At 50.8% G+C, this 20,591-nt stretch overlaps 1 protein-coding gene across 6 annotated transcripts in view; it reads right to left on the bottom strand.

Annotated features, from left to right (window-relative positions):
• Positions 1-19,899, bottom strand: part of SCMH1 (Scm polycomb group protein homolog 1) — a 70,163-nt gene extending 50,264 nt beyond the window's left edge. For 5 of the 6 annotated variants that reach the window (XM_084300608.1, XM_084300611.1, XM_084300610.1 and 2 more), the window contains exons 1-2: positions 19,802-19,899; positions 1,607-1,691 (exon numbers count right to left, since the gene is read on the bottom strand). In XM_084300608.1, coding sequence (XP_084156734.1) covers positions 1,607-1,631 — 25 coding nt within the window. In that variant the 5' untranslated portion in view covers positions 1,632-1,691; positions 19,802-19,899. Of the gene's footprint in view, positions 1-1,606; positions 1,692-12,885; positions 12,958-19,801 lie in introns of those variants that run through there. The other variant, XM_084300609.1, reaches the window with a different exon arrangement.
• Positions 19,900-20,591: the final 692 nt, after the last annotated feature.

The raw sequence follows: 20,591 nt of genomic DNA, 5'->3' as shown, positions 1-20,591 counted from the left end.
AGCTGGAAGGAAACCCTTCCTAAAACTGCATTCCCTTCCAAGACAGTACCCTGCTTATCTCCTGATGAGAACAAAGAAAAAGGACACAAGGTATACATGCAACAAAAAGAAAAGCCTCCATGATGAGAAACACTCTGCTCAGGATAGCTCTGTAGCAGCCTCTGTATGCTTGGAGCTGCCTATTGCCATGTTCTGCAGGTGAAGTTATGTTTTATTGTTAACCTTTACCACGCAAAATCCTCATCAAGCAGACAGCAAAAGCAGAAAAAGAGGAAAAATGCAAGAATTTCTGGAGGCAAATCAAAAAAAAAAAAGGCAAAAAGTTCAGTGCCTTACTGGAAAAGCAGGTAAGTAGGACAGCAGCCCATCTGCACACAATACAGGTGTTGCTTCTGCAGCACACGGCAGAGCGCTCGCAGCACAGGTCACGCTGCCTGGCGGCACCCTGCTCCACGAGGCAGAGAGGACAAGCTGTGTGCGGGGCTAAATTCAGGCAGCCAGGTCCGCGGCCGTGCTGCTGACTAATCAACCTGCCTCTTCTATTGCCAAGCCCTCCAGCTGCCTCGCAGCATGCTCTCCCCATTCCCCGCTTTCCTTCATTTATTTTCACTTCATTAAAGGACAAGCAGCGTTAGGAAGAGGATAATGCTTCTGTAAGATGAACCACCAGAGAAGCAAAGGAGACGTTTAAAAAAAAATAAAGGAAGGAGAGAAATTGAGCATAGAAATCTCCTGTGATAAGCCTTGTGTGCATGCAGCAGATGTGAACAAAGGACTGCGGAGGATGCACTCTCCTCTGCTGCGCTCCCTTCCCCCACGCTCTGAAGCGCATGTGATGAGATCACTCCCGTCAAATGCACATGTATGGAACAACACTAAAGGAAATCAATATTATTTTTTAACCACGAGGTCCAGGCGGCTCAGCTGCAGGCAGCCTGCTTGACAGGGCCCTTCTCATCTGGGGGAGCGGGACACGGGGAGTGGGCGTGTGGCTGTCCTGAGCACCTCGCCGCAGCTGCGGGCAAGGGGACGAGAGACCGAGGCTGCGAGAGGTAAGTGCCTGTAATGAATTTCATCTCCACGAGGTAGGCTGGTCTTTGGTTTCATGCCTCATTAGAAAGGGGGAGGCTTGTGCCAGCAGAGCAGCAGTTTGCCTCACGCTGGGAGCACGAGCAGATGGTGCGTGCAGCAGCTCCGCGAGCAGCGTCCCGCCTGCCATCGTGCCCCAGCACTGCGGGGGTGTGCAGGGCCACCAGGGCTCCCCCAGTGCCCAACCCTCCGCTCCCCGACCGCTGCTGCAGGAAGATGAGGAAGGAAGAGGCCGGTGGGGCTGCCGGGTGGGCTCCACCACTGCAGGGACCCCTGGGGCCAGCCCGGGCATCCTGGGGGCTGCCGCAGGCACACCGGCTCCCGGTGGGGAACTGATGGAAGCATTCCCTGCACACTGCCAGAGATGAGAAACTCCCTCGTCAGAGCTTTGTTTGCACCTACAACCAGCACGTCCCCCCACCCTCCCCAAGGTTGGCCACCTGGTCTGCTGTGCTCCGTCCTCTGGTCTGAGCAGCTCGCTAACGGGCCTTTGTCTGTGCCAAGCATCACCGCTCACCTTTTTGAGGGCCTGGTTTCCGCATTATATCACCTGCTGCTGTCCTTATCCTGGGACTGGCTTGATTTTAGATAACTGAAGATGTCTAGGATAAAAGAAATAAACATGAGAAAATTCCCCATTTCTGGAGCATACAATCATCTGCAACATTAACTAATTACACAGCGGGGAGAAAATAGATGCTCTTTCACCCCAGGTTGCACAAACACCTCCTACTGAATACAGACAATTCATTTCAAGCCCACTGAAACTAAAAGCCTTTCTCCAATACGTGGAGAGCTTCAAATTTATGGTAGTGGGAGCAGCATAAATAAGCAAGAAGAGCATATGCCAGTCTCTGTGCTAACTATACAGCAGGTCCCAAGTGTGCACATGGAAGGGGGGCTGCTCTTGCTCACTAACAAAGGGAGGCAAAGCTGGAATTTATGAAAGAAAACACATGGAAACATAACATTAACTCTGGCAAAGCAGCACCGCAATCCCCAGCTCGCCACTTGCAATTCAAATTGCTCACAGCAGTTCTGGGTAATAAGGATGAGAAATTGGACAATGACCCAGGAAATATTTTTGCTATTACTACTGCAACGATTGTCCAAGTTGCATTGTATTTTTTTCCTGATTGGAGGAAAACTGGCCAGACTGTCCCTGACAAAAAAAAAACACATTTGCATTCTTGTTAAAAGCAAGTGTTACTGGAGATGGGAGCCGTTAGGTGTGCTCTGGACACGCATGGAGGCCACTGCTCCCACACAGCCACTGCGCAGGGCAGCGCCTCCCAAATGCAGCAAGCCCCAGCCCTGGCAAACCCCACCAGAAAATATCTAAATGAATGGCTAAGCCACAAACAAGCCCTTAGGAAAGCTAGTAAAAGCATGTTTTGACACTACACTAACTAATTAAAGATTAATTGTGTCAATATAATTCCATTTTGTTCACAGTGGGGCAGTCAGGCTGAAGGATGTAAGAGGAAGCCGTACCAGGACGCTATGCTGAGTTTCCTGCTTACAGGGCTTTTTACAGATCCAGACAGACTACAAGTTTTGATTTTGAAAAACAGCCTTTTCCCACATCTAATAGAAAGCTAAACTCTTCATTTCTCTACAAACGTTGCAAACTACGGTCTTTAGGTGCGGTGCTGGCAACATTGAGCAAAACTCTGAAATAAGACTAAAGGAAAAAAAAAAGTGAATAGCTGATTTTTAATCTAAAGCAAAAGGTACACAGTAGTCTCTTATTGCCTCTCTCATAAATAGTGTGTGTGTTTCTGCATACTTATGAAAAGAGTAAAGTTTCTTTCCCTTCTAATGCCTGAAAGCAATCAACATGTGAAAGCTTATTTACAACTTAATGCTTTTTTTTTTTTTTTTCATAATTTTAATCTGTCTTTTTTATTAAAAGCTAGCAGTCACGGCAGGAAAAGTCCTCCAGCCATAAACCCCAGGGCGCGAGGTGTTACATAAAGGCAGCAGACAAGCATTCCCCATCTCTGGCTCTGCACCACTGATGTCTGCTTGGCTCCTGTGGACCTGGACTTTCTGCAGCACCTAATGCTGCCCATAAATCTCACCCACTTGGCGCTGGACCACCCATTCTGCACCACTCAGACAGCTTTTGAAAAGCTGCTTCAGCCTCAGTACTTCAGAGCCCTACCCGGCAGGGATGTGTAACCCTTCCCTGCAGGAACACTTGCAGGAGAAATTCATGAGTGTGTACAAGATGTTCAGACACCATTTGTGGAAGACCAAAGCTCAGCAGGCAAGATGAAATAACTCCACACTTGGTCCTTGCTCAGACAGTAAGGAGAGAGACCCAACAATTTGTAAAGCATGAAGACAACTGCCGAGACCCTCAGCAGACACCATACGTAGCTTCCTAGTAAGATCTCATGTTGTGGAAGAGAATGAGATGTAAATGTTGAGTTGGGGAAAAATCAAGGCAAACTCCCGAAGTTTTTTCCAACCTGAAATAGGCTATAATCTTATTTTGCCGATATCTAGTCAGAAGAGAGGTAGAATCACCCCACAGTCTTTAGCAAGCCTGAAACACCCCTGTGAAGAAAACAGACTTCAGCTGAGACAGAAGAAAGTGAATGTCAGAATGGGCAAGTTAATGGGCAGGGCAGGAAGAAACGTGGTACGGATGTACATGTATGTGGTCTTTTACACTGTTCAGGAATCCAAGACTGAGAAAATCCTACAGTAATAAACAGCAGAAGCTACAACTCAGTATCCAAAGGGGAAAACTTGGCTGTTCACACAGACAGGAGTTTTCTTAAAGGCATTAGACAAAACAGACACCTGAGGAGAACCTGTTGGCTGGGTCAGTGTCACTGAGGGGACAATCCCACTTTTGAATCAGGTGAAGCAGCTGAGATTTAGACAGCCCAGCACATGCTGTAACACTTTGTCTCCAGACCCTGCCACTTCTACAAAAATGCATATCAGAATTAAAACTCCCTTCATTGTCAAAACCTGTATTTCTCATACTTGTGGCTATCAAGGTAATATTGCAACCACAGATCACAGTTTTATGTGGTGCTGGTTTCCAGAATTCACGCCCTGAAAGGACATATCAAAGTACAAACTCGTTTAAATGGGATGCTACCTTAAAACTTTAGTAGACCAACTTATTTGCTGTCTTTTGTAGTAGATAAGGTGCCTTTTTCACAGTTCCAAACAACTTCCACTCACCAAGATATCAAAAGTGCGAACGGCTCTACTGAACTGTCATGAGCTCTAGTTCCCCATCATTCCTACAAGACAGCAAAGTCAGTACAAATACTGCAGCATATCAAAACCTGGAAGCATAGAGACAAAATGAAAAAGTTTGCATTTAATTGCAGAAAGGCTAGGTTACCAGCTGCATTATTCATGTTCATATTTAATTCATTTAAGACATCCAAATTTAAATTTAAAGACAGCTGCAACAAACATTCCCACTTGCCATAGCAAAGCAGCGTAGAGCTTGACACAATTTAAGTTCAGCTTGCAACGAGTACACAGGACCGCAGCTGTTAAACACCTTTGATATCAGTAAGATCACATCAACTGAGTTGATATAAACTAGTTCAGCTTTTGTAAAATGGAACTATCACACAAAGAAGGATTTAAAAGACTACATCTGATTAGTAATAAAAAGGAGAGAGACCTCCAGAGAGGCATATAAAATAATGAACGGCATGAAAATAGTGAATTGGGGACTCCAAGTTATCCTCTCCACATTGCGGCAGGGCAAATCTATAATCTATAAAAAAATAACAAGTATGTACCCGGGAGAAGGAATTGTTGTTTATTGGAAACTAACAGACATACAGCTTCATCATGGAGAATGTTATCAAGACAAGGAAATCAGTAACATTAAAAAAGGGCACAGACATTCAAAGCAGAAAAGCACTTCTAACTATGTGAAAGTCTGAACCGCACAGGCTGTTGGTACTCATGCTTCACTCCAAAGCTGACCAGTCAAATCCTGCCCAGCACACCACTGCATTACCTGCAGCCCTTCGCAAGGAGAAGCTGTGCCCGTGCCTTCCCACCTGGCTGCTGACACCTGGCCACAGGCAGCACACCAGGCGCAGCTCTGCCACCTTCCCGCTGCCCCCGGAATTGTTTGCATCAAGATGTACACCTCGGGTGTATTTTACTTTTCTTTTTCCTGTTCTTCTCTATGTCAGTGTTGCAGAAAGATGTGTAAAAATAAAGGCAGCAGCTAGGAAGCTGGGAAGGATATCCCAGGGCTCTGGTTCAGGCTGTCGCTTGCTCAGCACACACACTGTGCAGTCCTCATCCTAAGCGTTGTTGAACAGCTCCTTAATCTAATTAAGTTCTGCCCCCCCCCCAACCACTGCTCTTACCAAAAAATCTGATCATCCCTAAGGGGAGGATGATTCAATTTACCTGTGCCAGATTGCAAGGGACCTCAAGGGCTGTGGGCAGCCTGCTCTGTGATATTCTTGCACTAAACATTGCAATTGTGATGTCAATAAAACAAGAAGTAAAAAAAATGTGGATGGAAGGTACTGTCACAGCTATACAGACCTCATAAAATGCATGTAATCTCTTTATCTACAAAGCCTCTGTTCCTTTAGAGTGCATAATTATGAAAGGAGTTATAGCTGAGATTCTTAGTGCCTCTTCTAGGCACTTCTTTATTCCACTAAACGCACCACTTGCATCTGAATTATTTCCTAGGGTTGTTTGGACTTCCTATTATATGAGGAAGATTATGGTGAACCTTGGGATGGAAGCCAAGTCAGTTCACAGTGCTACCATGTTTGATTGAATGGGTAACTGAAGGCTTGTTGACAGTGTGCCAAGCTTCAGACCTCTCTGGACAATGAAGTTGCCAGCAGGCAAGATGTTTTCAGAGAGAAGAGGAAGAAAACTACCAACAGTGAAGCTGAAAAATGGTTTTAGTAGGGTGGATACATACCCCACAGCTTAAGGTCATGAAGAAAAGAAAACTCTGCGTATTGCCAGAGGACTGTGAGAATGACGCTTCTTGGAGATCCCATGGGACAGCTACAAGAGAGTCCCGAGGGCTTCTCATAATGCAAAATGCCTGCAGTCACTGATCCCCCCTGCCAAAAGCACGGCTCTTGAGCACCACGACAGGCCCAGCTGGTAAAAACCCCCTCCTCACAACCTCTGCCTCCACTGATTGTTCTGCAGGGGAATCCTTCCATCAAACATTATCTACGTGCCCACAGCGAGGGGCTATCACCGAGGAGCTCCCGCGGCGGTGCCAGGGCAGTGCTCCCCGTGGCACCGGCTCCTGCTCCAGCCCAGCTGCCCCGCATGCACACTGCGGCCAGATTCCTCCAAACCTGACCAGGAAACCAGGCACGGAGACCTGATCAGTAGACGTGTACAACCATGTATATAACCATGCCAGCCTGCTCCATTACTATCACTTTTTTTTTTTAAACCAATTTTAATTTCTAAGTGGAGAAAAGCACATCCAGCCTCCTTGGAAAAAGAGAGCATGCGATCTATAGCACTTCTTTCCTCTTCCAGTTTCCCACCAGCCTTAGCTCCTCAGGTTTCTGCCTGACCTGCAGACACCACAAGTTTTGCTGGTCTAAAACCATCATGGAGCAGACAGCTCCCAGCCCATGAACACCAGCCTCCAAGGAGCCAGCAACAGCCAGTTGCTGAAATGCAGCAACACGAACATGCTTGTGCTGGACCAGGAAGGAAAGCTCTCAAGAGGGAATAGCTGCAAATTTTGAAGAGGTGAGCCAGAATTTATCTCCTTCCACCTCCTTATCATCGTCCTCCTGGACAAGCCTGGAGTTTTATTTCTTCTTGTCTGTGCAAAGCTGCCTTTTGGCAGCAGTGAGCGCAGGCTGATGGAGCGACAGTACCTCTGGGAGCATCTCCCCTTGTTAAGTCTCAAGGGTCCTTATGCTTCATGCTAGGAAATTTCTCAAAGAAACACTGTAACAATGAATGTCAGTATTTCCATCTGGAGTACTGATCCCTTCGTGTGATCTGAAATACCCGATGGCTGCAAACCATTACTTCTCTTTTTACCAGGAGGATTTTGTGTCATTTCCAACATCTCTCTCTCTCTCTGGAACTAATTTTATCTTTCTACCATGTAAGAAGTGGACTGATAAACTCCAGACCTCACGACTGGCTCTTCAGAAACACATTCTTGTGAAAGATGTTAAGATACTGAGGTGTCTCGAAGATGTGATCACAAGCAATACACTTCTCTAGCCCCGAGCCAAGTCTCAGGGGAGAACATGTTTTAAGAGAGAAAAGAACATGTAAAAAACTTGGATAGGCCGTGTCTCTACAATGAAAATATCAACTTTATGACTTCCTCCTGAACACCTTCAGGTTGGAGGGGAGAGGAGATGGGTCAGTCTCCTGGAAAATGACAGCTAGATCATCAGACACTGCTGAGGCAAGTTCAAGGGAAAGCCAACAGCTCAGGATGGGGGTGAAAGCCAGAGACCGCTGGAAGGAATCACTCACCACCACGAGGGAGGCTGCAGGAGTTACCACCTCTCAAGACTGTGAAGGAAATTAAATAAAACCTTGCAGGATTCCAATACTGTTCTATTTCTCTCTCTCAAAAAAAAAAGACCCAACAGTGTGGGCCTTGGCTCAAAATAGAAACATCTTGCCTTGTGTCACTGTGAACAGACCTTGCTCTCCATGAAGTTTCAAAAGGTTGCAATAAAATCTACACTTTCTGTACACTCTAGGAACCGGATATCCAGGCTGCGAAGCAGAGGGAGAAAAGAACTTAAACAAACAAAAACAACCAACCAACCAAACAAACAAACAAAAAAACACCAACAAACAGCCAGTTTAGAAAGTCTGGCTTGAGACTGCTAATAGGAAGCCCCTATAAACCACGTTTCATCTTCTCACACACTTTTCTGCTGATGAGTTGGGAGTTAAAGCCGGCCTGCTGCGCATCTGCCATTTCGATGGAAATGGGAGTGAGAAAGCTGGCCCTTCAAATCCTCCTGAGAACGGGTGCAGGATCCGACCACTGCAAGAAATGCACACATTAAACCTAGAAAAATTAGAACTCTTTTGCTTTAAGCTGGGTTTTGCTTTGCTTCTTAAAGAAAACAAACACAACAAAATGGTGCAAGATCTAAGCATCCCCCCCCCCCAGGCCCAGCAAAGTCAGCGCGGCCTGAGGCCTGCAGCAAAGCCCTGGGCTGAGGAGGCCGGGGATGGCCCACCACAAAGGTGGCTGTACGGAGCAGACTTAGGCTAATCATACAGAACCAATCCCTCTCATTAGGGCTGGGTTAACGAAGCTTCATTATGTTCCTGAGTTACTCCAGCAGATGCCTTTGTTGCTGGTCCTGCTGCTGGCTTTCAGCCTCTGCCTCACCACTGTTCCTCCTTGGACGGGGAAGGCTTCAGGCACAGCAGTCAGCAAGGCCGTCGAGAGCATGGCTCATCATAAATCTCCCTAAGGAGCTTTGGGAAAACTGGAGGTTTCTGTTTCTTGGTGTTAAGTGGAGATTTCTGAGCCACACCGCCACCATTCCTGCAGCATCTCTCCCAGATGCGCTGTGACAGAAGCCATCGCTGGGGGCAGGCCTTTTGGAGTGGTGAGGCCCCTTTCACACACAGAGCACCGAAGGACTTAAAACGTGCTGCACGGGAGAACGTGCCAAAGCAGGGAACTGAACCTGCCCCACGTGCCCTAGGCTAATGTTTCTGCGACTGAGCCATCTGGGCTGTAATTATTTGGTGTCAGTAGGGCTCACACAGCCCCAAGTCACTCATCTGCCCCTAGGAGAGTGCTGGCTGGGCGACAGCAGCGGGAGCTGCCTTGAGCAGCGTGCCAGCACACCCAGCCCAGCCCCTGGGGTCACCTCGAAGCAGACAAGAGAAGTTACCAGGCGTGTGTGTGCTCTGCAGTCCCCGACCCCAGCCGTGTTATGGACACATCCTGACACCCTAGAGGCAGGGAGCCCCACCTGGGAGCGGTGCAGAGCAGGGCGCACACCGACACGCTCTGTGGCACAGGCACAGGGGCTGAACTCAGTACAGAAAGTTTTGCAGCAATGTGGCTATTTTAATCTGCACTGTGCTGTGTGCCAAATCCAAAAGCTATTAATGAAAGCAGATGGCTTACAGAAGACCTTCAGATGGGATTCTGCCCATGACCATTACAAAGTCACCCCCTACAAAAGCATATAACAGGATGCTTCAAGGTCTTTAAATAAGACTTTAAACAGGAGCACGTAGAAAAGAAGTGCAGCGTTTCCATATCACTGTCATCTGGCTGTAACACGGGCACAAACTTCTCTCACCAGGCTCAAGCAGCCTGTCCTGTAGAGAATTGTGGCAGCTTTTCCAGAGGGCAGTTACGCTCAGAATGCAGGTGGCAGCAGAAACGTGCCCCACCACGCACTCTCTTCATAAGCCTATGTTTATCACACATTACATATACTCTACAAAACCCTGATGATTAGCCTTATTCTTATTCTATCCTGGGTCATATCTTACTTAAAAACTAAGCTCCTTATGGGATGGGAGAAACAGGAAGAAAGGATCAGGTGGATAAATACATCCATGATTTGTAATACTAATTAATGAAATGAATGTACCTTAGCTCCATAGAGACAATAGATGCCCATGCCCCTAGCAAGCAGAAGCAGAAAGGTCTGACTTCCAGTCGTGTCTCTGCTGGAAGCGTCACCATTGATTGTGCAATGATACTGCAAGCTGGATACGAAAATTCTTGGATGAAGATTTTGCACTAACTAATTCTCATAACGCAAGTTTGATAAAGTCTCAGCATAATATTCTCAGGAAACAGTAAGCCGGAAAAGGAAGGTTGAGGGGGAATTAAAAAAATATGAAAAGGATGATAATTAGTGGGGGACAACAGAAGTGGAAGTGAGGAGAGCCTTGGAAGGAGAGGGGAAGCAAATGACCCAATCCCCACATCAGCTTCCAACTTCCAAGTACTCCAGCCCAGAGGAGGACGCTCCCCAGGGCTAGGTACACAGGGCCAGGTGTTTCCACCAAAACTGCAGAGAGGGAAATGGGAGCTCAGGGAGCAGACGAAAGCCAACCAGCCCTGATGGCAAGGGGCAAAACCACTGCTCTCTCTAGGGAGCTGAGGTACTGCAGGCATGTGGGAAGACAATGCTTACATAAACCTAGAGCTGCCTTTTCCTGTCATCTGCTTTACTTTTGTAACTGATGCTAATAGTTAAATTGAGTGCTTAGCAATAACCCTTGGGAAAAAGCACACGCTGAAAACCTGTTCCTGTAAGCATGGCTCGGCACCACAGCAGCCTCTCAGGTGCTCTCATCCCTCACCCAGCCCTAGGCAGTGCCATTCCCTAGGGCTCAGAAATGCCCCAAGGTCTCCACATCAAGCTGGAGAGCGAGATGATGAGCCCAGCTCTTCCCCCTAGCCCCTGCAGCCCTAATCCTTCTGTGCAAATGGGCAGCAGGATTGAACAAGCTCCAACTGCTCAGCCCTGCCTGCAAAAGGCGAGAGAAAAACCCTCCCGCATCCTCACGGTGCAGAGCACCGCTGCACAAATCCAGGTGTGCTCCTGCAGAAGGGAGTCAGCGCAGGTCAGCCAGCCCTGGGCAGATGGATGGACAGACAGACAGTGGACAGAGGGAGAGGCCAAGGCCGTGCCACTGCTCCCCATGCCCAGCAGCAGGGCCACGGAGTGTGGGAAGCTTGCAGAAACACGCCGCGACCCGAGGCAGCAGCGCACAAGGGCAGGAAGCGAGCCTCTTTGTTTTATTTCTCGCTCGTGTAGAGAGAGATTAATTCATCTATTTCGTAGGAAAAGGAGAGGAAATTGCAGCAGTGCAACATGTCAAGAGAGACCAGAAGAGCCAGGCTCACTGAGGATGTGTATTAATTACTGCTTTCTATTTTTATCCTGTGTATAACTCCGGTCTCATCTGTGACTGAAGGAGCTAAAATCCCAGGAGTCAAAACTGTAAATCTACTGAAATAGGTGAAATATCCTCTACAAGCTGCAAACTCTGGAAATAAAGGAATTCTAACAAATCCTCATCAAAACTTCTGTAAATTTTAATAAGAAAGAGCAATCTAGCAGTACAGAGAAATGTTATCCCCAGAGAATTACTCCCAGAGAGGAAAATTCACTAGCCGGTTCCTGCAAGAAACCCTGAACAGATTGCTTTTGATTATGTAAAGAAAAAGTTGCTACATTCCTGAACGGCCAAGAGTTTGGAAAACAAAAAGTATATTGCAAGGCCTTCCACTGTCCTCTGTACAAGACACCATTAAATCTCTTATTTTGGCAATAACATGTACATACGGTAGACGCCAATGTAAAAAAAAAAATCATGACCACAAGGAACCAAAAGTCCATCCTGCAGCTATGAAAGTATGTTCAGAGTCTGCCAAACAGCTAATGAAAAAAACGCACTCTTACAGAGTATCTGCTAGACATTAAACTACCTGCTGGACATTTTGTACAGCTTATAAAGCCATAAAATATCACAGGGCATTTACAGATTTTCCAGCTGACAACAATATGAAATAACCGAACAGACCCAGACCGAGTCCTCTGGTGAGGCGCAGTGGATAGAAGTGAGTGTATACGGCCACAAACAGAAATCGTGCCAGCAGCACACAAGATGAGAGCGAAGCTCAGAGTAATGGAAAGCGAGCCAAGACAACAAAGCCATCCCTCAGCCTTGCTGTAATCCCTGAACAATAGCAGGACGGCCCAGCCGTACGCTGCGGGGGCTTGGGCGATGCCAGAGCAGAGCCCGTCCCTGCTGCACCGCCAAGCACCAGAGAGCTGCGACCCCGGCATCGGCCAGCGGGCTCCTGCCGTGCTGGGGACACGCGGCACCATGTGGTCAGCCCAAAACCCTGTCAGGGACTGCTGAACTGACAACGTGATGCTCACCTCCAGGGATGTGTGACAAGGCAGCAGAACTGCTCACCTGCTGCGGCTTACTGCTCTCTGGGGAGGGAGACAGGCTGCAGGCGGGCAGTGAGCTGGGACCTACCTGGCTGGAGTTGGCACCTACCGGCCATCAGTCACCAACACCTTCTGGGTTGTACCACACCAACTGCATGCAACAGAACCTGCAGAAGAAACCCTACTACAGGGCAGAATGCTGAGTTACCTGTGCACAAGGACAGAAACACAGAGCAGGGCACCAAGAACCTGAAGGGCACTGTGAGCTTTGTTCTCTAGGGAGCAAGGTAGGAGCCAAGCATTACACTGTTTCCGAGCTGGTAAGAGCCACTAAGACTAAATTAACAAAAAACCTAATGTCTGGGGGCAGAGCACACATGCTGCATTAGCTGCTCTACAGCAGTGCCGGGCACTTCAGGGCCAGCTGCTGGCACAGAGCAGGCGGCCACCCCTGCCACGGAAAGGCCACCGGCACCGAGCTCTCACCACAGCCCCGGACATGCAGAGCAAGCGTACGCACGCACAGACAGGCGTTGCTGGTCAGGCAGTAGCAAACTTGCTCTAGGTCCATGCAACAGTGAACAGTTTCCCCAAGGGATTCTGTGAAATGGAAAGTAAATTGGAGTTTTAATACACGAGACTGAATACTACAGCGCTGACTCTTTCCAGGAGCTGGCAGATTGCAAGGTGAGGGCACCGTAAAGGAGTTGCACGTGTCTGTTGCCTCTCCTTATAGGAGTGCAGGAGCAGCCACACGTTCCCAGCACAAAAACAACACCTGGGTAAAGACATGAGCCCCAGAGATAACTGATGGCAGAAAACACAGCAAGGAAGCAGGATAACTGAGGTACAGAAATCTTACAGAACCACAGAATATTCTGAGCTGGAAGGAACCTGGGAGCCCAGGCCAGCCCAGCCAGGCTTTGCAAGGCAGAAATTCTCATCTTGGGTGCCTCAGTCCTTTTCCTCCCTTTCTGAATAAATCACAGCCTATTGCAATCGTAGACCTCTCCCTGAAATGCATTATAACGATTTTATCAACAAATGAAATGAAAAAGTTATGGTAATGCCTTGAAGATACTGCAAACACCCATCTTAGCATGGAAAGCAATAGGAAATTAGCTGCAGATCATGAACTTCTATAGCAAATGCGTATTTCATAAAATGCTCAACCACAGGCAAAGGAGACAAAACCCAGCCCTGTGACAGATAACAATATTCCGCTCTTTCCTTCTCAGCAACAGTTTTATCAGCAGCTTTTAATGCCATCCTGTTGGTTTTTATGAAATGTATTACTAACAAAAAACTTTGTACGGTGTTTGAGATGTGCATTTTTCTATAGAAGTACGAGACAACTGGGGAATTCATGATGCACAATTTCAGTAAAACATTTTTCACCTCAAGCACCGCTTTCCCACTGACACCAGCACCGATGATGGTCTGCAAGTCATGGCCAACACGGCACAGGAGTCAGGACCAGGGCTCCCCGAGTGTCACACACATGTAGTTAAACACAGAGCAGCACACAAGAGCCAGCAGGCACTCGAACACTGCTGCAAAAGGCAGAAAGAAGGACCAAGCCCTAGACATATGATCGCTTTTGAATTTAGAGAATCTTTCTTCCCTTTGGCAGCCTGGCAGGGAGAAGGTGAAATGCCAAAACAAAGAGGTCAAAACACAGCCTTAGTGGTCTGACACCAAGCAAGGCTTCTTAATCATTGAATAGTCAGGCATTGGAGTGGATTGCTGAAGCAAGTCTGAATCACCAGTATTGAAAATCTTTAAGAACAGCTTAGAGAAACCTCTAGGAAACACTACGTGTGGGTAATCCTTCAAGGTCACTTCTAGAAACACTGGAATAACCAAGCCTGTTATTGGCGTGTACATCTGATTGCACAAGCAGTGCAGCATTTTGATGGACTGTAACGTCTTTTTTTTTAAATTTGCCACAACAAGACAAAAAAAACACAACTCAGCATGTAAAAAGCGGCAGCCTCTGGGCTGCGGGAACATTAACTCGGCTTATTTTTAGAAAGTGGAATTGGTGCAACTTCCTCCTCTGTCCACATCAGAATTCATCAGCTTTTCTGCCTGCTCGCTGTGCCTCCCCGTGGGTAACGCTCCTCGCGTGCCAGCCAGAACCTTCTCCTGCCTCCTGTGCTCAGCACGGGCAAGGCCAGAGGGAGGGACGGCCGTTTGAGAGAGGTTCGGCAGACACCTGGCTGCGCAGGATCTGCTGCACAGCACCGGGAGCCAGAGCAGAGCCCAGCCTCTGGCCTAGGAGCAGCTCTGTGTGTCCCCATCCCTTGCTGCCCATGTGCCTCCCGGACAAGCCTCCCGTGGAGGCCGCTCGCTGGCCTCCCTCGGGCTCCCCCTCGGCCTCTCCCTCGGGCTGCAGGCCGCAGGGCCGTGGGCAGGGCCGGCGCTGGCAGGCAGCCCGGGAGGCTCTGCGCCGCCGCGGCTGCCAGCGGCCAGGAGGTAGCGGCCGGGGAACACGCGGCCCCCGCCTGCGGAGACGCAGCTGGATGCGCGTCCCGCTGCCTTGAGCGCAGGGTTAGTGCTGGGGGAGGAGGCAGAGGCTTATTTGGAGCAGGGGAGGAAAGGAGAGGCCCAGAAAGAGGGGATAAGGTGCGGCTGTCGCGCATGGAGAGGTCAGGAAGGACAAAAGCCGGCGTCCTGCTGGCACTTGCAGAGGCACCGCGGGACTCCCTCATGCAGGCAGTGTACAAGGCAGCCAGGAGATGTGACAAACAGCACCGCTTACACCGTGCCCATCCGTGGTGGGCTGGAGTGATGCCAGTTTTCTGACCTGCACGGCACCCCACGAACACCAAACTGAGAGAAACAGCACAAGCCTCCTGCTGCAGCTCCTGCAGGGATGCAGTCCTTGCTGGAAAGCAGCTGTTCTTCATAGCAGGACCTTTCCCCAGAGCCAAACGTCAGCAGCACACAGGGGGAAGCCAGAGGCGTTGCTCCACGTCCACCCTCAGCATGCCTGACCAAACTGCACGAAGCATAGCTCCCGCAGCACCTGGACCAACCTCACTCCCCTGACGAGGAAGGGACCCGACGCAGCCTCTGGCACAACGCTGGCAGAGCCGAGGCGGGGTAGAAGTTGTCTTTTTCTCAATGGGCAAAAGCGGCGTTTCACAAATTTCCACTGGCATCTACTCCTACGGTTTCCGTTGTTAAAAACAAAACCAAGCCGCGGGGAGGTTTCTGGGCTGTTCGCATTGTGTCAGCCTGGAACACACAGCTGCAGCTGGGTAACTGGGAGCACATCGACTGGGGGAGGTATCTCCAGGAGGAGGTGGGCTTCTGGCTGGTGCTAATACTGTTTGATTTACAGCACACACACAAAAAAAAATTCTGAGCGAGAAATGGAGCACGGTGTATGTATTTCAGAGGCACAAGCACAGTGGCAGGGAAAACAACGAGCCCTGTGCTGAACTCTCACACCAGCTCCCTCGTGCTGGCAATGGCCATTTTGACTCAGCTCCAGCCTCCTCACCACCACCGAGCAGCTTCCAGCCAGACAGGGGAGCCGCAAGGACAACTTCCCACTCCCGATGAAGTCAGATCTCAGGAAGAAAAGATCCGGTGGGCTCATCTGCAGCACTGTAGGACATCACCGACCTGCATGGCCTCTGGGATGAGGCTGCCATGCAAATAGCAGCGGCAGCAGAACAGGATGGTCATCTTTTCCTTCCATTCACGGCCAAATCCTTGAACTTTTGCTCAGGATGAGTCTGCATTAAACCACAAGACTATGCAAAAGGAAAGCTGAGGCATATATTCTGCTCAAATCCCTGTTACAGCCACAGAAACATTTGGTAGGTGTCTGAAGGAACCCTGCTGGCTGCAATGCCATATATCACGGCATCTAAATCTGCCAGAGGTCATCTGTCAGAAACCTTTGTAAAAGAGCTCAGCACTGTGCTGTTCTTTTAAAGTAATTTAAGGCAGAGAGAGATTGCTAGGAATTAAAGTTTTCAGCACAAGGCAGGCAGCAGCGATGCCTCTGCTCTGAACTCTCCTTCAGCTTGGTGGCACTTCAGTGGCTTGACACTGCCAGCTCAGGCCACTAGACACGAATGAGTCTCCTTTGATCCATGAACAAGCCTAGCAAAAACTGGTGATAAAGAGACAGAAGACCTCACGTGCTTCCCACTACTTTCAGATTTGCATTATCACTTCAAACACTGAGCAAGAATTTAGGGAAGTCTTCACAGTGAGATATTTTTTAAGCTTGGAAATAAAGGAGTTCTTTATGAATACATTAAAAAACACACAACACCTTGCCTTTAGAACTAGGTCCTGCCATCTTTGGGATAAAACATTGCTCACGTCCCATGGCTTGGAGTGCACATGCTGCACCAGGGTGTACGGCAGGGGTGAAGGAGGTTCGGAGTTACAGTCTCATTGCACCCAGAGACTTCTTGTGGGGATGTTTTTTACCTTGAGATGTTTCTGACTTATGTAGGAGATTAACAACCTTGCAAAAGAAGGTGGGAGCTGCAGCTACTGCTCTGTCCTCAGCGCGTCTTGCTTCATTTCCCATGGACCGCTCCTGGTCATCTTATGGGGAAAGCTTTTAAACAGAAACGGGCAACTCAACGACTCAAAATCCGCTTGTCCCATTGCAAACTGAATTTCAATTTCAGTTTCAGTGAAGAAAAAAGAGAGACAGGGGGCTAGATGCAAGCATAATGGCTTTAAGGGAACCAAACATGCCACGTTTTAACTTACACCAGCAGTGAGCCCACACTGCTAACATGCTACTCCAGATTTTGCAAATAGGAGTTTGCAGAGCAAGCCAAGTCTTTTGCCACAAACAGCACAGTTCAGCGTGCAAATATGCAAACATCTGATCTGCCTTCCTTTTGCACGTAATGGTACTTAGACATACCTGAAATGCGATAGTTTGGGCCCACTCATTATTACTGCTCCACAGAAGCTCAGCTAATACAGTCCTGCTTAGCCCAGCCTGACCACAGCATCACATGAAAAGCACGGATCGACAGCGGAGCGCAGAGAAGGGCAGAGATCAGCAGAGCAGAAAACAAGTCCATATGAAAAGAGAATAGAAAGGGAGCTACATCAGCTTAGGAAGAGAGAGCAAAGTCTTTGAATACTTCGAATATAGCTGCAGAGATGTTGGGAGTACAGTGTTCTCCACGTGCCCTGCTGACCATAAAAGCAGGAACAGGCTTAAAGTACAATAGGGAGATTTATCTTAAACAGCATCAAAATCTCTCTAATAGCAAGGATGCTTGAGCGTTGCACCTGTACAGGATGCGCGACGGCCAGCAGGAAAAGCCTTAAAGGAAGAAACGTTAACCAGGAGGGGTTTTAGATCTGTACCTGATCTTACTCTGAATTGGGAAAGAACTACGTGATCCCCTGAGGTTCTCTCTGGGCACACTGTGCCTGAGGCTATGACACAAAGCGTTATGGATTCCTTTAAATTAAATATAAGGCAAGGACACAACCCCTGGAGCACTGACACCCTAGTTTGAAATACTGCCAGTTGATGAATAATATCAGCATTTTACACCCTAACATCACCTTTCATTTAAAGACACCAAATGTGCTGCAAAATTCATCAAGGTTCCAGACAAGTGACTCAGAGTTAAATATTGCTAAAATTTTATACACAGGAAAAACAAGGTAGAGGAGACAGACTGACCTGAACTGAGGCTCAAAACTTGCAGGGATGCCACTCACATGCCTGCTCTAGATTCTACATCTACTTTCTCTTAATTAGCTAATCACCTGATTTATTTAATACCAAATATTTGACTAAAAAGTGGATTATCAAGACACAGATCTGTCATTTCCTAAGATGTAAATGCTAAAGCAGGAGCACCTTGGGTCAACGTCTCTCTCTCAAAACAAATCACACTTCAACCTTTACTAAAATAAAGATCTGAAATAGCACAGCCGTGTGTATTTCCATCTCGCCCACTGTAAAAGTCTCTTCCTATTTCTGTCTGCATTTTCATACCATCTACTGGGCAGACCCTGAACTACCCGACCACGCAGCACAGACCCTCACAGCAGCTCGTCCCAAGCGCCGGCTGCCCACAGGCTGGGCTCCGTTCCCTACAGCAGCGCCGAGTCACCAGCTGCTGCTGGTGACAGCTCTGAAGCACAAGGGAGGTATGAAACTATCACCCTGTACGCCAAATATTTCCAGAATGTGTGCTGGGACACCTCACCCTGGCCAGCTAACGTCCGAGAGCAACACCTGAAAGGGAAGAGGCCGGCAGAGAGGAGGCGAGGAGGCAGCTGTCCCTCTGCCAGCAGCTCGGCACAGGCAGCCGCACGCCGTTACTCCAGCAATTGAAGTGATACGGGAGAGCGTTTTCCCCAATATTACTGGCTGCTGGAGAGGAGCTGCCACATGGCTGTTCTCAGCCACTCAGAGCACAGTGTTTACTATAAACAACAACAGTAAACAGAAATGGAGCCAAAAATCAAAGCTGGGTACCCTGGAGCTGGGTCTCTGCTTTCTTATTTTATCCACGGAGATAATTAAGTTCAGTATAGAGCTGCTGAACCTAAAACGGCCAAGGCCAAAGCCGATGTTACTGAGCATACCCAAAATACAGGCCACGGACTTGGATTTATTATCTCTACCTTCAGTCATCAAGACTCCAAACTGCTGCCACGGTTTTACACCGGAGCTTCAAAGAGCGTGTGGATTGAACCTGAGCAACGTGCGGTAGAAGCCAGCCTGCCACTGTATTTATTTTTAAACATCTTACTATGCATGAAAAGCTCGATTTTGCTCGAATTCCAGCTCCGCTCAAACCCTTGGTTCAGAGGGGCTACGAAGGAGAAGCAGATGCTCCCCCGAGGACAGTAATTGTGGGATATCTCTGGCCAGTCCCTGGGACTGCCCTTCAGCCCTCGCCAGCAGCGTCCCAGGGGCAGGTTTGTGCGCGATGCCCACTCCTGCTCCCAGCTCTGTCCTTGTCCATCCCCGCACCACGGGCTCGCTGCTGTCGTCCAGGGCTTGCGGCCAGGGTCAGGCAGCACCGCGGGCTGGCAGCGGGAGCCTGCGGCACCTCCGGCAGCACGTTCCCGTGTCCCCGCTCCCTTTTCATACCCGGGGTGTCAGCGGGCAGCACACAGCACCAGGGCGGGCCAGGGGCTCGGGCAGCCTGCTGAAAGCACTCACGGGCCGTCGGGGGCCGACGCGAGGCATCGCAAAGCGCTGCGGGAACAGCTCGGGACCCGAATCCCCCTGCACTTAACGGGGCCCCCTCGCCCAGCCCTGCCCGGAGCCAGCTCAGGGGGCGCAACAAAGCCCCGAGCTCCCGGGGCTGCTCCGCGGGCAGCCGGCCCCGGGCCCGACAAGGGCACCGCAGCCCCCGCGGCCCGGGGCAGGAGCGGGGCCGGGCCCCCAAGGGCACCAACAGGTGGCGGCGGGGCCGGGCAGGGCCGGGCCGGGCCGGGCAGCGCGGGGCGGGCCGGGCCTGAGCGCTGCCAGCCCGGGGCGCTGCGGGCCAGGCGGCGGCCGGGCCGCGCTGACAGCCGCGCTCCGCTCCGCGCTGCTCCGCTCCGGGCCGGGCCGCGCCTCCCGGGCTGCCCCCGCGGGCGGCGTTGGGGCCGCGCTGCCTTCGCCCACCCCGCGGGCAGCGCCGTGCCCGGATCCCCGCGGGCGGTGCCGGCCGGGCCGTGCCCAGCGCCGCGCCTCCCGGCCGGGCCGAGCCGAGCCGGGCCGGGCCGGGCCGGGCCGCGCCGTACCCGTCCCCCGCCGCCCCCCTCACCTGCGCGGCCGCCGGGCGCTGCTGCTCAGTCCCTCGCCGCCGCCATGTTTCCGATGCGCAGTGAAGGCGGGGAGCGGGGGAGGGAGCGCGGCGGCCGCCGGCCCGGCCCGGCCCAGCGCCGCCCCCTGCCGCCGGGACAGCGCCGCGCGGGGGCTGCGGGGCCGCGGGGGGCCCGGCCCGGCCCGGCCCGCACGGAGGGGAGGCCCCCGGCGGGGCCCGGCCCTGCGCGGCCTCCGCTGCCTCCCCCCCGCTCCTCGTGCCCCGGGCCCGCTGCACGCAGGTGTTGGCCGGGCCCGGGGCCTGACCCCCGGCTCTCCCCTCGGCCCCCCGCGGACACGCCGCGGCTGTGGGGGGCTGCGGGGCACCCGCGGGGACCTCGCGTCCTAACCCGGCCGTGGGACGAGCAGGAGAGGGGCCCCAGGGGCCGCCGCGCTCCCCTTCGCCAGCTGGAGCCATGCTTCTGTCCAGCCTGCTGCTGCTTCGTGGCGGTGCTTGGAGATGTGTCCCGCACATAGCTCACACCCAGACAGTGGTGCCGTTGGATAAGGGGCATCCCGTTCCCCCCACACCCTCAAACTTTCTCGCTGGGCCCCCAGATGCCCCCTGGCCTCCTGTCCCGACCAGGCTCTCGTTGCAGGTGGGGACACCACAGAGGGATCCCAGCGCCCCAAACGTCCCTGCCCCCAGCCAGAGGGCACCTCAAGCCACCGCTGTACTCAGTGCAGAGAGCGCAGAATATGGTATGGAAGGTGCTCAGCACCTTCATGGCATCCTTCACGGCTTGCAGACC

The sequence above is a fragment of the Netta rufina genome (genome assembly GCF_964035555.1).
Source record: "Netta rufina genome assembly, chromosome: 23".
Classification (NCBI taxonomy): domain Eukaryota; kingdom Metazoa; phylum Chordata; class Aves; order Anseriformes; family Anatidae; genus Netta; species Netta rufina.
This window is presented reverse-complemented; position numbering and strand designations above follow the sequence as displayed.